The 13,914-nt window shown below is 45.9% G+C and overlaps 1 protein-coding gene and 1 long non-coding RNA gene across 3 annotated transcripts in view; one reads left to right on the forward strand and one right to left on the reverse strand.

Moving 5' to 3' along the window:
* PCDH10 (protocadherin 10) overlaps positions 1–8,610 on the reverse strand; it is a 42,582-nt gene extending 33,972 nt beyond the window's left edge. For both annotated transcript variants that reach the window (XM_043486390.1, XM_043486384.1), the window contains exons 1-3: positions 5,149–8,610; positions 3,493–3,551; positions 2,835–2,941 (exon numbers count right to left, since the gene is read on the reverse strand). In XM_043486390.1, the coding sequence (XP_043342325.1) occupies positions 2,835–2,941; positions 3,493–3,551; positions 5,149–7,776 (2,794 nt within the window). In that variant the 5' untranslated portion in view covers positions 7,777–8,610. The remainder of the gene's footprint in view (positions 1–2,834; positions 2,942–3,492; positions 3,552–5,148) is intronic.
* An 80-nt stretch (positions 8,611–8,690) lies between these two features.
* On the forward strand, positions 8,691–10,696 carry LOC122454944. Its single transcript, XR_006273559.1, has 3 exons — positions 8,691–8,785; positions 10,129–10,220; positions 10,631–10,696. It is a non-coding gene; the product is annotated as an uncharacterized LOC122454944 (long non-coding RNA).
* Positions 10,697–13,914: the final 3,218 nt, after the last annotated feature.

Below are 13,914 nucleotides of genomic sequence, written 5' to 3' on the forward strand. Positions count from 1 at the left end.
AGGAGGGAGAAAGAACAAAAAAGAAAACTATTCATAGAAGAATAAACAGAAGGCATATCCAAATAAATAAATACAAATTAATGTTAACATAGAAAATGAAAGTGGGAATAAATAAAGACTTAGGAAGTTTAAACAGGTGAAGAACTAAGCTAGACAGTGTATACTATGTAACATGCAATGAGATACAAACTAGAGAATTCAGAATTCATATCTTTTCAGTGTTGTTTTTCCATGATAGTCGAACTTTCCCCTTTAAAACCTAAAGCTGAGTGGGATTTGCTTATTAGCTCAAAAGTTTTCCATATCCTAAACCTGGAAACAGATGTGCTATGAAGAATATTCTCTAAATATCGCAAAATTGGAAGATCATCAATACCTCGTTGTACAAGGAAATAAAGCAGATGTACCTGTTTGCCTGAGATAGGCTTAACTTTTAGGAAATACTCTAGCCACTTGGTGTGAAGTTTATAGTACACAACAAAGAATGGACTGGAAAAAAGTCATTAAGTAAAGGCATCTTAATTCTCTGCATTTAGGGTTTTATACTTTAAAAGGTAAACAATGCAAAATCATTTTAACAATGAAACTAGATACATTAAATCTGACTGCAATTCAGCACAAAAATGTGTAATTATTTCTTAATACAAGTGTGTTAACACAATTCAAAAACAGCTATCATTGCGCCCATATGTTGTGGCAACCTTATAAATGCTAATGAAATAGTTCCGCAGATTGTTAACTCTGTAATACTTTTACATGTTAAAAATCTAAGGACAGAAAAAAAGAATTTGCCATTTTGATAAGAAAAATGAAAACTACCCCGCTTTTAAACATGTTTTCCAAATACAATTTAGCATTTAACATTTTCAAATGTTTTGACATCTCAAATAATTTGTAAGTAATATTACCAAAATGGCAACATTGAGTGCTTGTGAAATAAAAGAGCTGCTGGGAAGGCACATTGATAAGAACATATTCCCGTCCATCTTCCAAATTTAGCACTTTTTGCAGATGTTTATTCCTTTCTCTTTCTTCAGTTAAGTTATTATGGCTCATTATGTCTGAGGAACTAAACTAATTGAAATGTTCATTGAGACTGGAGTGTTACAGAAAAAAAAAAAAAGTAAGGGGGAGTGGGAAAGGAATAAAATACACCCAAGGAAACATGCAGCGGGGGATTTTCTTTTTTTAATGTTAAACATTTTGTTTCCAAAGCTTTAAAAGGCTGACTATGAAATCAGAAACTGAAAAAAAGAATAGGAATGAGCAATTCCAAACGTACACCTTTTAAAAGATAACAATAAATCATATGTCATATATAGGCCAAAAATGAAAGGGACTTTGTACTCAAATATAAACTTCTGGCAAGATCTGGTTTGTTGTCAGGTTCCCAGACACTAAATAGATGCTCTGTTCACTTAGCGTGAAGGCCCGCAAGGGGCAGGGACCTCCGGGGATTCTTGGCAGTTCTCAAGTCTCATTAGGTCTGCATATTAATGACTTGCAGCAATATAAAGAGACCCTTGAGCAGTCTTTTCTCTCCCTCCTCCTGCCTGTGTTTCCCAAGGCCAAGGCAGCCTCAGACACACCACACATGAGCCAAGTGGGGCCAGTAGCCACCACTGCTGCCAGGCGACGGTGGGGCGGGTACTGCCCTTTGACACAGTGCCTCAACATCTTTCAGAGGTCCATGCAGTGTGTTAAGGAATGGGTGCTCTCGAGGATCAGTTACCTTGAAAAGGAGAACCCTATCTCCCCATGGCTTAATCACTAACCAAAACAGAGCTTAAAGCTCAAGTGAATGAAGTTGGACCTCCACACAGTCCAACGACGGGCGCTTTTTAGAAGTGACACAAGTTAGCTTGCCTTTGCATTGCTTCATGTGTCAGATGAACGCAAAACTCAGTTGAAAGAGAAAAAGTTTAAAAAAAAATTCATAAAGCATCCTTCATAGTTGAAATGCAAACAAAGTAGAAAGAAAATCCAAACCTTGTGAAATTGTTTTCATTATTTTAAGGTACATATTTTATTTCTTTTCAGTGTTTTCTTTAATTGTTAGTAACTAGAGTTATCAGGATTCTATAAAACTTAAAGGGGACATGTGTACAGGAGAAAAATAAAGTAAAACAAAGTAAAAAATATGTATCACATTGTAACTCCCACCAGGGAATACCTTCAAGCTTACAAGCAAATACACCCAGAGGTCAACTTTTGAACATGGATTCTGTTGAAAATATGAGGAATGCCTCAGAAAATGCACATTATCAAGTGTTTACTAATGTCTTGAAGCCTAAGAACCCAGATTTGGAAATCCTGCTTTCAATCTATTCATGACTTTTAATCACCATTCCTTCTCTCATCAGCGTTCAGTGGTATGTAAAATGCATTGCTCTGGAAGTGAGAAAATTTGGATTTTGCTTCCCAGTCATTCACTTTTCCTCTTGTGACCTTGTACAGGTCAACCAATTTCATTCATCTTCTGTTATTTCATCCATAAGCAAGTCTAATAATAGCTTAATTGACTGAAGACTGGGGACTGGACCAGGTGAGCAATCTATGTCCTTTGTACGCAATATAATTCCCGGAAAGAACATGACATAAAAAAGAAATGTTTCACGGTCTCACGTATTCCACAATGAATTTCTAACTTTCATTCTCTAAAGGAACATTAGACTGTATTACAAGTCCCTTTGAGTATACAATTGTCAACATAGGATGACACCAGTTTTCTGTAGGTTTACTAACACTGAGAACTACCTAAAACATCATCCTCTGAGGATTTATTTTTTAAAAATCCACTATAAAAGTCAGCATCGCCCTTTAATCACACTTACCAGCTGACTGGCCGCGGTTGGTGGCGTCATGATCACTATCTCCCTGTTCACTGTCTCCATGACCACTGTCCTTAGAGCTTACTATGTCGGCTTCCTGGAATGCAGAACTAGAAGTACAAAAATGTGAATATTAGAATAAAAAAGATTGAAGAAACACAGAAAACATTCTTCTGCCACCACATGGTCACCTATGGTGCTGCAGATGCTTATAGCTCTTGATTTCTGCTTAAAGCTAGTTTTTAAAACCTTAAGCCTAACTCTCCAACCCTGAGCATCTGCAGTCAGTTTGAGCCCTTAAGGCATGTAAAGCTCAATCATTATTCTATGATTAGAGCTGAGCATATGTTTATATCACTGTCATAGGACAGATATATATGTATATGTCTGGAATAGTTAGGAAGATTATCAGAAGCAGTGTAAGAGTATAAACTGACAAAATATTCAAATATACTTAGTGGTTGTATATAAAAGAAACACACCAATATTTTTTAATTTATTGTCTAGAAAACCTAATATAATCAATATTTATGTCCTGTCCTAATTGGAAATACTTTATCATTTTCTATTTTGATATTGAATAATATACCTAATTCCTACTTTTAGTAGGTCGCAATTTGTCTATACACCAAGCTAGGAAAAAAAAAAAAGGAGTCCATACCTGTTAACTCGGCGAGGTCTGTCAACTAGATAGCTGAGCTCTGCTCGCTGATGTTTATTCTAGAAAAAAAATAAATAAATCAAGAGCATTCGAACGCTATGGGTTTACCTAACAGTCTGATTTTGAGGTTAGTAACTATTTCTAGCTTAAGTAATTGTGTACATTATTAAGGAATTTCTAAGCTGTTCTAAGATCTCAGACTAGTTATTATAAAGACTAGTGCTAGTAAAGGCAAGAAGATATGCAGATTTTGCATATCTAGATTTTCAGTAAAGGTTAAAAAAATACACAAATAAAAGGCCAATTTTAAATGTGTCTGTGTGTGCGTTTTAAGGAGAGAATGCAAATAACCTCATAGCTGGCCCTCATAAACTATTGTCTCCAATAGAGTCAACCTAGAATATGCTGCAGTCTTCCTTTCAGTGGCCTAAAAAAGTGTTTAGGTGCATACTGGTTGACACAAGAAAAACAGCACGCTCAATAAGCAAAAAGGTTGGATATTTTATGGAATAATTTTGTTGTTTATTTTCAAAATGTGCTTAAGATACAAATGAGCTGTACAAATATTCATGAAAGTCAATGAATAATATCTAAGACTCAAAATAAATAAAATAACCTGCCAAAAAAGGAGTTCATAATACCCGCTTCCCTCCTGACCCCAATTCTTTCCCGCTCCAAACATACTCTGCATTCTCCTCCCCGCCTCCACCACCCCACACGCACCTTTTCCGGTCCAAACTTTCTTTTTACAGAAATCAACTCTGTTCTCCCTCTCCCTCCCTCCTTTCAACTTTGCCACTTCTCCATCTTAGAAAAGGAAATCGGAATTGACAAGCCAAATTCTTTGATGAAGAAAGCCAACAGCAGTGATTCATCAAAAACGATGGCAAGAAGGTGATTATTAGCTAAAAGGAATATGTAAGACAACGACTGTTGAAGCCTTTCCGTGAGTTTACGGCTTACAGGGGTTTGTGCCAAAGCAACTTCATTCAAATTCACACTGTGTGGGCGTTGGGCTTCAAGAACGTCTGTAAATGCTGTCCAGAGTAGAACTGAAGGCTTTTTTTTGCAACCCGAGTTCAGAGAACAAGGATCACTGAAACATGCATTCGAGTTTAGACAACTGTGCAAAGTTAAACAATCTATAGCTTACTTTTACACGCGACTGAAGGCATCGATAAACAAAGCCAAACAATTAACTTTATTATGCTTGGGACAAATGCAAAGAGAAAAAAAAGACCTTTGCCAGTGCCAGAAGGTCCCTCCCTGCATTTCCCTCTCCCCTCGGGCACTTTCTCCTTTAGCCCCAGCTTTCTAAGAAGGGAAAGGACTGGGGTGGGGTGGGGTGAAGGGACTAGGATTTTAAAAGGAAAGATGCCAGAGGGAAGAAGGAGGGTCCAAGGTGGCAAAGCACCAAAGGAGGGCAATGAAAATAAATGTGGAAGGGTGGAGCGCAGAAAATTAGGGACGACACGAAGTTTAAGTTACACAAGAAGGGGTGGGAGAGGCAGCTTTCCCTTCCTGCCCCCACAAAGATACAAATAAGCTAATATCCTAAAAATAAATACACAGTGCACCAGAGATACAAGGGCCGGGCTAGAGGAGGCTTTCGGATGGAGGAGATGAGAGATGGTGGTCCTTTCGCTTCAGCCTTACCTCGTTGGACAAAATGCTTCCGTTGGAGATGATGTCGGGCTGCTGGTCTGTGTAACCGGTGACGATGGCCCCGCAGGGGTTGTGCTCAGTGTCCGTACTCCGCGATGGGCTGCAGGGCTTAAGGAACATCAGGTCGGTTTTGGCGGACTCGGGGGTCAGGCAGACCTGGTAGCAGTAATTCTGGTTGTGGTGATGGGAGCCAAAGCCCCCGGACTCCTCCACCGGCACCTGGGCCGGGTTACTGGGTACGTTGGAGCTTTGAACCAGCATGATGTCCGACTTGCTAAGTTTCTTCTTGCGCGCCCGGGCTTGGCGGCCGCAGCAGGTCGACCCCCCGCTGCCACAGCAGCAGCAGAGGCAGCAGTCGCTGGCCAGACACGTGTAAATATTCAGCTTTTTCTCTTTCTGGCACCGCACTGCAAGTACGATCATGGCCAGAAGGAAGATGAAGGATACCGAGCCCAGCGCGATGATGAGGATGAGGGTGAGGTCCAGCGACGTCTCCCCGCCGCCGGAGCGGCTGGGGCGCTGGTGCTCTCCTGACCCCCCGCCACCGCCCCCGCCCCCGCCCTGGGGCTCGACAGCGCCATCCACCAGCTGCACCACCAAGGTGGCGGTGGACGACAGGGGAGGTTGCCCGTGGTCGCGCACCTCGATCACCAGTTCGTAAGGCCGCTGGGGGTCGCGCTTGGCCGGCACCCGACGCGCTGTACGGAGCTCCCCGGTGCGCCAATCCATGCGGAAGAGGTTCATTTCGTTACCCCTCACGATGCTGTAGGTGAGCCGGGCGTTCTCGCCGTCATCTGCGTCCACCGCGGCCACGCGGGTCAGCAGGTAACCGGGCTCAGCCGAGCGGGGCAGCACCTCGCGCGCCGGAGTCCCGTTGCGCCCCGGAAGGGGGGCGACGATGGCAGGAGCGTTGTCGTTCTGATCCACGATGAGGATGTTGACCGTGGCGTTGCCAGCCAGCGCCTGGGGGCTACCGGCGTCCCGCGCTTCCACTTGGAAGCTGAAGTCCTTGAGCTGTTCATAGTCGAAGGAGCGCAGGGCGTACAGGTAGCCGTTCTCGGAGTTGATGGACACGTACGTGAAGACGCTCATGCCCTGGATCTGGCACTCCAGGATCGAGTAGGCTAGCTGGGCGTTGGCGCCCTCATCACGGTCTGTGGCGCTCACCGCGTAGATGTAGGCGCCTGGCACGTTGTTCTCGGTCACATACACGTCGTAGACCGGCTGGCTGAAGCGCGGCGCGTTGTCGTTCACATCTGACACTTGCACCTGGATGGACTTACTGGTGGAGAGGGCAGGCTCGCCCCGGTCGCGAGCCACCACGGTCAGGGTGTAGGAGTCCCCCGCCTCTCGGTCCAGGGGGGCCTCGGTCACGATGGTATAGTAGTTCTTGAAGGAAGACTTGAGGCGGAACGGCACGTCCCCCAGCAGCTCGCACTGCACCTGCCCATTCTCCTCGGAGTCGCGGTCGGTTACGCTGAACAAGGCCACCACCGTGCCGGGCGCCGCGCCCTCGCTCACCGCCTCCTTCACGGTGCTGAAGCTGATCTCCGGCGCGTTGTCGTTAGCATCCAGCACCCTCACTATCACCTTGCAGTGCGCAGGCACGGCGTTGGGGCCCAGGTCCTTGGCTTGAACGTACACTTGGTACACCGGGCTCTCTTCGTAGTCTAGCTCGCCGCTCACCTCCAGCCGGCCGGTGCGAGGGGAGAGTCCGAAGAGCTCGCGCGCCCGGGGCGAAATGTGGCTGCTGAAGGCGTACACGACCTCCCCATTCTGGCCCTCATCTGGGTCTGTGGCGTTAAGCTGGATCACGAGCGTACCCGGCGGCGAGTTCTCTGGTAGGGACACAGTGTAGACGGGTTGGTCGAAGGCGGGCACATTGTCGTTGGAGTCCAGCACTCGGATGGTGAGTAGGGCCGTGCCGGTGCGCTGCTGCTGGGGGAGCAGGCCCCCTCCCCCGCCGCCGCCTCCTCCTCCATCTCCGCCTCCCCCTCCTCCCCCGTCCACCGCGGTCAGCACGTAGCGGTGCACCGCTTGCTGCTCTCGGTCCAGAGGCTTCTCCAGCACCAGCTCGGCGAATCGGTTGCCATCCCCCTGGGTCTGCACGTCCAGGGAGAAGTAGCTGTTGGGGGTGATCTCGTAGTCGCGCAAGGAGTTGGTACCCACGTCTGGGTCGAAAGCGCTCTCCAAGGGGAAGCGGGTGCCTGGCGTGGCGCTCTCAGAGATCTCTACGGTCAGGTCCGGCTCCGGGAAGGAGGGGGGGTTGTCGTTGATGTCCAGCACCTCGATCTCCACCCGGAACAGCTCCAAGGGGTTCTCCAGGAAGACCTCCAGGTGCAGGACGCAGGAGGGGCTCTGCTTGCAGATTTGCTCGCGGTCAATCTTCTCATTCACGTACAGCACCCCGGTCTCCAGGTTGAGGTCCAAGTAAGGGGTCCGAGAGTTGGGCGCCGTTTGAAAGCCGCGAGCCGAAAGTTTTGTAATGTCCAAGCCCAGATCTTCAGCGATATTCCCCACGAAAGTGCCATGTTCCTGCTCTTCCTGCACCGTGTAGTGAAGCTGGGAAAAGACTCCTTCCACCATCCAGAGCAAGGCAAAGAATAATAGCACAATCATCTCCAAAGGGAAAGGAAGCAGCTTCCCGCAGCCAGTCAGCCACCCAATCACCTCCCCCACCACCACGAAAAAAAAAAAAATCTCAAATAAAAAATACAAATAAAAGTGCGCTATGTGGGGGGGCTCCTGTGGCTTTCTGTCCTTACAAATCTTATTTCTTTTGCTTCATTTTAGGGTTTCCCCCAATTCAACCTCATTTTTTGATTTTAGAGAAGGAAGGGTGACAGGCGTCCCCTTTCCTCATCTGTAATCTTCCCACTGACCAATTAATAAAATAATAATACAATAGTCAGCGTCCTTTATTCCGACAGTCTTGGCGCAACGCGGCGCTGGCAAATCCCAAGGAGGAAATTTCGGTATTTCAAGACTGTCCTCGGTTTGTCTTCTCGCTGATGGGAGGAGAAGGAGGAGGAGGAAAAGGAGAAGGAGGAGGAGGAAGATGAAGAGGAAGAGGAGATGCTGTTGGCACCGCTGAACATGCCTCTTACTGTCAACGGCTGGCAAATGCAAAAGGGCTTAAAAACAGCGAGGGAATTTTGTGCCGGAAAAGCATAGAATGGCTCTGCAGCATAAAACTTTCATTCTCTTCATTTCTCCGGATGGATGTTCTTGGCATTTTTTCCTCTTTCTATTTGTCTTTTTTGGCTGTCATAGTCTTGCCTCTCTCTGTCCTCATTTCCACCGTCGTTTGCCTCTCAGTAACTGTGATGAGCAGTTTCTTTTTTGCTGTTTCCTTCCCAAGCCTCTTCTTTCCTCTAACCTGTCTCTCTGCTTTTCAGTTCTTCCCTCCTCCTCCTGCCTCAGCCCTAGAGCCTGCGATCTCGGCTGGCAGTTTCTGAGCTCCGAGCGCTCCGCTTCTCTGTTTTTGCGCAGCGCCCTCATTCTGCCAACCAATCGCCGAGGAGCACCACCCACCGAGTCAGAGCTAATTGGACAAGCCGGCCGTCAAGAAGGCGCGTCACGCAGCAACCGGGCCGGGCGGGATGGAACCCGCGCCTGGGCTGCCGGGGTGAGTGTGAGTGTGAGAGCGAGAACAGCCCGGCAGGTCCCGAGGTGCTAGCTGGGGACTCTGCCGCGGAAAGTTCCTAGTCCCCAGCCGCAGGTAATGGAGAGGGAATAGAGAGGTTTCCCTGTTTGCATCAGCAAATGCGAAAACATAATAGCAGCAGCGGCATCCTCTCCCGGGAGCGGGGTTTCCAATGACGCTAACATTCTTTTTCCTTTAAGGTGTTTTCCTTGCTGCTCATCGTGAAAATAAGTCACCGAGAAAAACAGGGAAAAGTTGCAGAGGGGCCACTAATTGGCAGGGGTTACCAAATTAAGGGACCCTGGCGGAGATTAGCAGGACATTTAAAAACAGATATGGCGTAGGCTGTGTCAAACTAAGTGTGAAGGTCTTGAAGGGGCTGCGGGGAAAAGGGGTGAGACAGCTGGAGTGTGGAGCAGAGGTGGGTCCCAAACAGCCAGGGGATGCAAGCCCAGGGATGAACGCTGGCGGCTCCTATAGACGTGCAGACGCTTTATACTCGCCTCTTCCCTTCCTAAACGTACATCTACAGTATCTTACCAAAAGATTAATTCGCTGGGGGATCTGATTTGAGCTGTGAGCCCTTTGATCAACGACTGAGGAGTTTCATTTGAGCTCTGCTTTCCAGCCCGCCAGCCTAGCGCTGACTCTCTGGCCTCGGGCACAGAGCTCTGCCGTTCGCTGCAAGGCGCCTCGAATATCCCTGCGCCTCCCCCTGCCTAGTGCAACGCAGCGGCGGCGCGCACAAGCTTTTTTCTGTTTTTTTTTTTTTTCCTGACAATTGGCGATCTCCTCCTCCTCCCTACACTAGACCCGAGCACCGATTCTTGCCCAGCCTGGAGCAAGACCGCAGGATGAGGGCAGCCGGGCGGCTGTGAACGCGTATGCGGGAGGGGTTGGGGGTAGGTGCGTGGGCTGGGGCCGTGCACACGCTGGGCCCCAGTGTGTGTGAGGCTGCGAGTATCTGCGAACGCGCTTACACATCCATCCACGGCGCTCGCATCCATCCTGCAAGGTCCCGCGCATCGCTCTGTATAAGCCCCAACGGAGCATCCCCACAACACCTCCGGGGCCCCGAAGGATGCGCTTGAGGAGCTCCGAGTGCTCACTCTCGGCGAAGCGCGGGGGCAAAGCGGCGCGTAAACGCACCCAGTTCTTGTGAAGTTAAAATACAGCGCGAACTCTTCAATGCCAGAGTGGATTGAATGTTAATTCTCCAAAAAGATTTTTAAAAGCATAATTGTGTATTAATTAATGGGCTGTAGGGGGTTGTTTATTCAACCAATGCAACTCTTGTTCAGTTGCCTTCTTATGCTACAAGATAGAAAGATCCCTTGGGGCTTCCTGGTAATGAATGACCCGGGAGTAACACCGCTACAACCTGCGGGAAAAGGAGAGTCGTTTACCCGATCCTGAGGTATGTTGTCATTCCCTCCTGGCAGGGAATTAAGAAGGGCGAGTGGCCGCGGGAGTATAGACTGAGACTTGCCTCTCCGAGTCCCGCGAGTGCCTGTCTGCTGCTCTAGGCCCCCCGCCCCCCATTGGCTCTTTCATGGAGATAGGTCCAGCCTTTGAGCGGTTGGAAGGAAAGGATGCCAGCAAAAATGGCTAATCCTTTTCCAGCTGCAGTAAACTGACGATTGGCCAAAGCCCAGGGAAAACCGCTGCAGTTAAAATGATTTTAGCGTCACGTCTGCAGCTGAGAATGGAGCGTCAGTTTTTAAAAGAACCTGTGGATCAATGAAAAGGAGATTATAGTGTATCTGAATATTAATAATGGCATTGCATCTGTACTTTCTCCCCCTCCCGTTCCTGATTTTTCCTTAGATCTGCAGGATTGAAATGAAATGTTTTGAGGTCTTCAAGCTGACTCATCAAAATAATCCTGGAGCATTTTTTAAATGACGGTAATTTTCTAATATTTCATTTGTACGTACGTAAACACTTGTGTGTGCGCGCGTGTTTGCGTGTGAGAAGCATGCGGCTGAATGACAATGCAGATCCAGAAACTGTGGGAGGGGGTTTGTCTTCTCAAAACAGATGAAGTTTGAGCAGACTTTGGACGTTCGCTTAGAGCCAGAGAGCTTCCAGAGGTGGAGATGAGAACGTGGAGAGATGGTCAGATTTGCCTGTAAATAATCGCTACATCCACTGTAATACTTGAGCTGCATTTTTTTTTTTTTTTTTTGATAGCAGTTGTGTTCGAAAGGGAAACTCTGTCCACAAACGTGGGTTACAGGCGTCTCCTAGCGGCGAAAGCGGCACAGGACAAGCCAGCGAATTTGGCTTTGGGGCTCTGGTTCGGCTGGGCCGGCCTGTTGGGGGCTCTGCAGGATTTCTTGGATCGCAGAGGCCAGGATCCGCGCCGGCGACGCCGGCCGGGGTCCTCTAGAGGTCTCGCCTCTCTGGCTTCAAGTCTCCGAGGCGCCCTGGAATCGGCGGGGTTACGACGGGGTCTTCCTCTTGTGAGAACAAGCGCGAGCCCTCGGTCCGCCTCCCTCTACGTTGCTCCAGCCAAGGGTAATTGCAAGAGCATGTTGTCCCGGGCCACGATTCAGACATTGGCTTTAGCAACCTTCTCTGCCTCCTCACCCTGGCACCATTAAACAGCCCCACCCCGTCACCTAAGGAACAAAACAGCGCTTTAACTCTGTCTTTTAAAAATGCCTCTTAAATAAAACCAGGGTACTTTCTTCGATGCAGTGTCAATGGAGCAGATTTCCCCCTTTGCTTTTTCACTTGTCGGACCCCAGAATTTAGTGAGGCCGTGATTACATAAATAACAGCCCGGGTGGTGGGGCTGACAACCTCTTTGAAGTACAGAATATCTTATAATGCAGCGTCCTTCACCCCCCTCCTCCCCCATAACTGAAACCGGCGGGGAGAAGCAATCCCTAATATAACCCTCCTCTCTCCCCACGCCCCCTCCAGGAACCAACTCTCTGGGCCATCGCAAACTGTATCCTAAAACAGATGGAGGAAAGTAGCTATTATTATTATTTGGAGGGTTGGTTATCAAAATCAGTCTTCATAGAAGTCCTCGTTGGTGTGTGAGTGATAAACCATCCTTGTTAATTTCATTGTCCTCTAAGGGCAGCAGGCGAGGGTGGGCGCTAAGAATCTCACAGTCACGTTTTCTGTACACAGTAGTTACAAACTTTGTGTTTTGTTTTTTTTCCCCAAACTTTGAAACTAACTAACGGGACTGCTTTCCTCCCTACGCTTTTCAGGGAAAGGCGGAAGGAAAACAAGTTTGTTAACTAGCATTTGGATGAATGAGTGTTTGCAGTGATTTAACTTGACTTGAAAGCAATTTGTTTCTAAATCCTCTTATTATTGCAGTGTGCCCAGAGCTTTGAGAGAATTCTTTTTTAAAGAAATAGAAGGAAAAAAAATTTAAATTGTCAATAAGGAGTCTTTCAAATGCCAAACCCCTGCCAGGGTTGAGCTGGGTGGTTCACTGCACTTATTATTCCCAGCAAGCACAGTGCAGAGGGCAAACGCAAAAGACCTGGACTGTATGGCAGCTCTTATGGGTAACCATTAAATCGGTTTATTTGTAGCAGTGTAACCTAACTTCAGAGGTGGGAAGGCAAGGCTTTGGAACCAATGCCATACTGTTCGTTTTTGTTCATCTCCAGGAGAGTGAGTGTTGATGAGAGTTGCTGGAAAAGATTTATAGCATATACATGCTATATGTTATAAGCATTCAGGTAACTCTTTAGTTACTGTGTTCTAATGCTTTGAACCCAATGGAAAACAAACCAACCTGTTTGGGGGACTGAGAATACTAGCTATTAAGTGTTACTTGATATTCAAGGTAGAAATGTTTTCTCCATTTTGTTTAACCTTGTTAATATTGGTGTGGCTTCACATTTCAGTGTCTTTTCAGTTATCAGACAGGGCCATCATTTTGTTAAACTCTAAACAGTGAATTAAAAGCACTGATGAGCTGAAGCAACCCTTTAATGCAAAATGACAAATTGCACTTAAGCAATACATGAACAAGAAAATGATTTATGGATTTTTTACAATGGTCTGAGCAAATGAAAGCAACATGAATTATATATCCTAATGCTCAAAATATCATTTTCTAATAATACTGTTTCAGTTCAGATGCTATACTCTTATCCTTTCTCTAAGAGGTATTGATCAGTAAGAAGTCCAGGAGTATTTTAAAATCAGGCAATAGTGTTTGATACTGTTTCCAAATATATTTCCTAAGTATGGGGTGGGTGATCAACATTGAGCACACTTACATTCTTGTTAGCTCCTTCACATATTGTGTCTTTTAGTGAAAAATAGGTAATCCTTTGGAAATTTATGCTTTGCTCCACACCTTCTTTCAGAATGTAAATAAAGAGATCTGATATGGAATGACAATCTTTATTACATCATGACCTCTTTTTCTGAAAATTAAAATGCATTACCTCATCTTATCCTTCTATAAAAAATTGCTTTGGATATTGAAAAATCTGATTTCTTCAAATGTCTCATCTCTTTTTATTGGTTTATCCTGTTTTTTATTTCTTAATTTTTCTTAGTGTCCTTAAGACACACCTGAGTTAGTAAAAATGTCACATGCCTTAGTTTTGGGGGCATTAGTAGACAAGATAGATTTATTATTGTCTTAAATTACAGAAAAATACTCAATCAGATAGAATTTGGTGGGGTGCCTATCTGAAAAAGAAAATTAGTTACTTCTGTGGTATGATGAGTGACTACTCCTAGCATTTTTTTTAACCATTTGTAGCTCATATAATTATTTTGGGGTATGTATAGAAGTTTAAGTGAAGACATTATCTTTACATTGATTACATAGTCAATCATAGGAAACTTCTAATTACCCAGAGGCCTCTAGAGTTACATTATTAAGCTTAATCTTAATTATCCAGGTTTATTTTTTTTTTAAAGGAAAAGAAAAAAATTGAATCCCAGCCTCTGCTTTTGACAGCATTAATAATTACTCTTACTGAAGATTACTGAAATCAATGATGTGATTAGGATTGTAAATAAAACTATAAGACATCACATTTTAAAAAGCCAGCTAACAGGGATGATATGCGGGTTTTACTTACTGATGGGGCCCAGAGGTAGAAATGAAGCTTTAA

Source organism: Cervus canadensis, chromosome 1 (assembly GCF_019320065.1).
Source record: "Cervus canadensis isolate Bull #8, Minnesota chromosome 1, ASM1932006v1, whole genome shotgun sequence".
Taxonomy (NCBI): domain Eukaryota; kingdom Metazoa; phylum Chordata; class Mammalia; order Artiodactyla; family Cervidae; genus Cervus; species Cervus canadensis.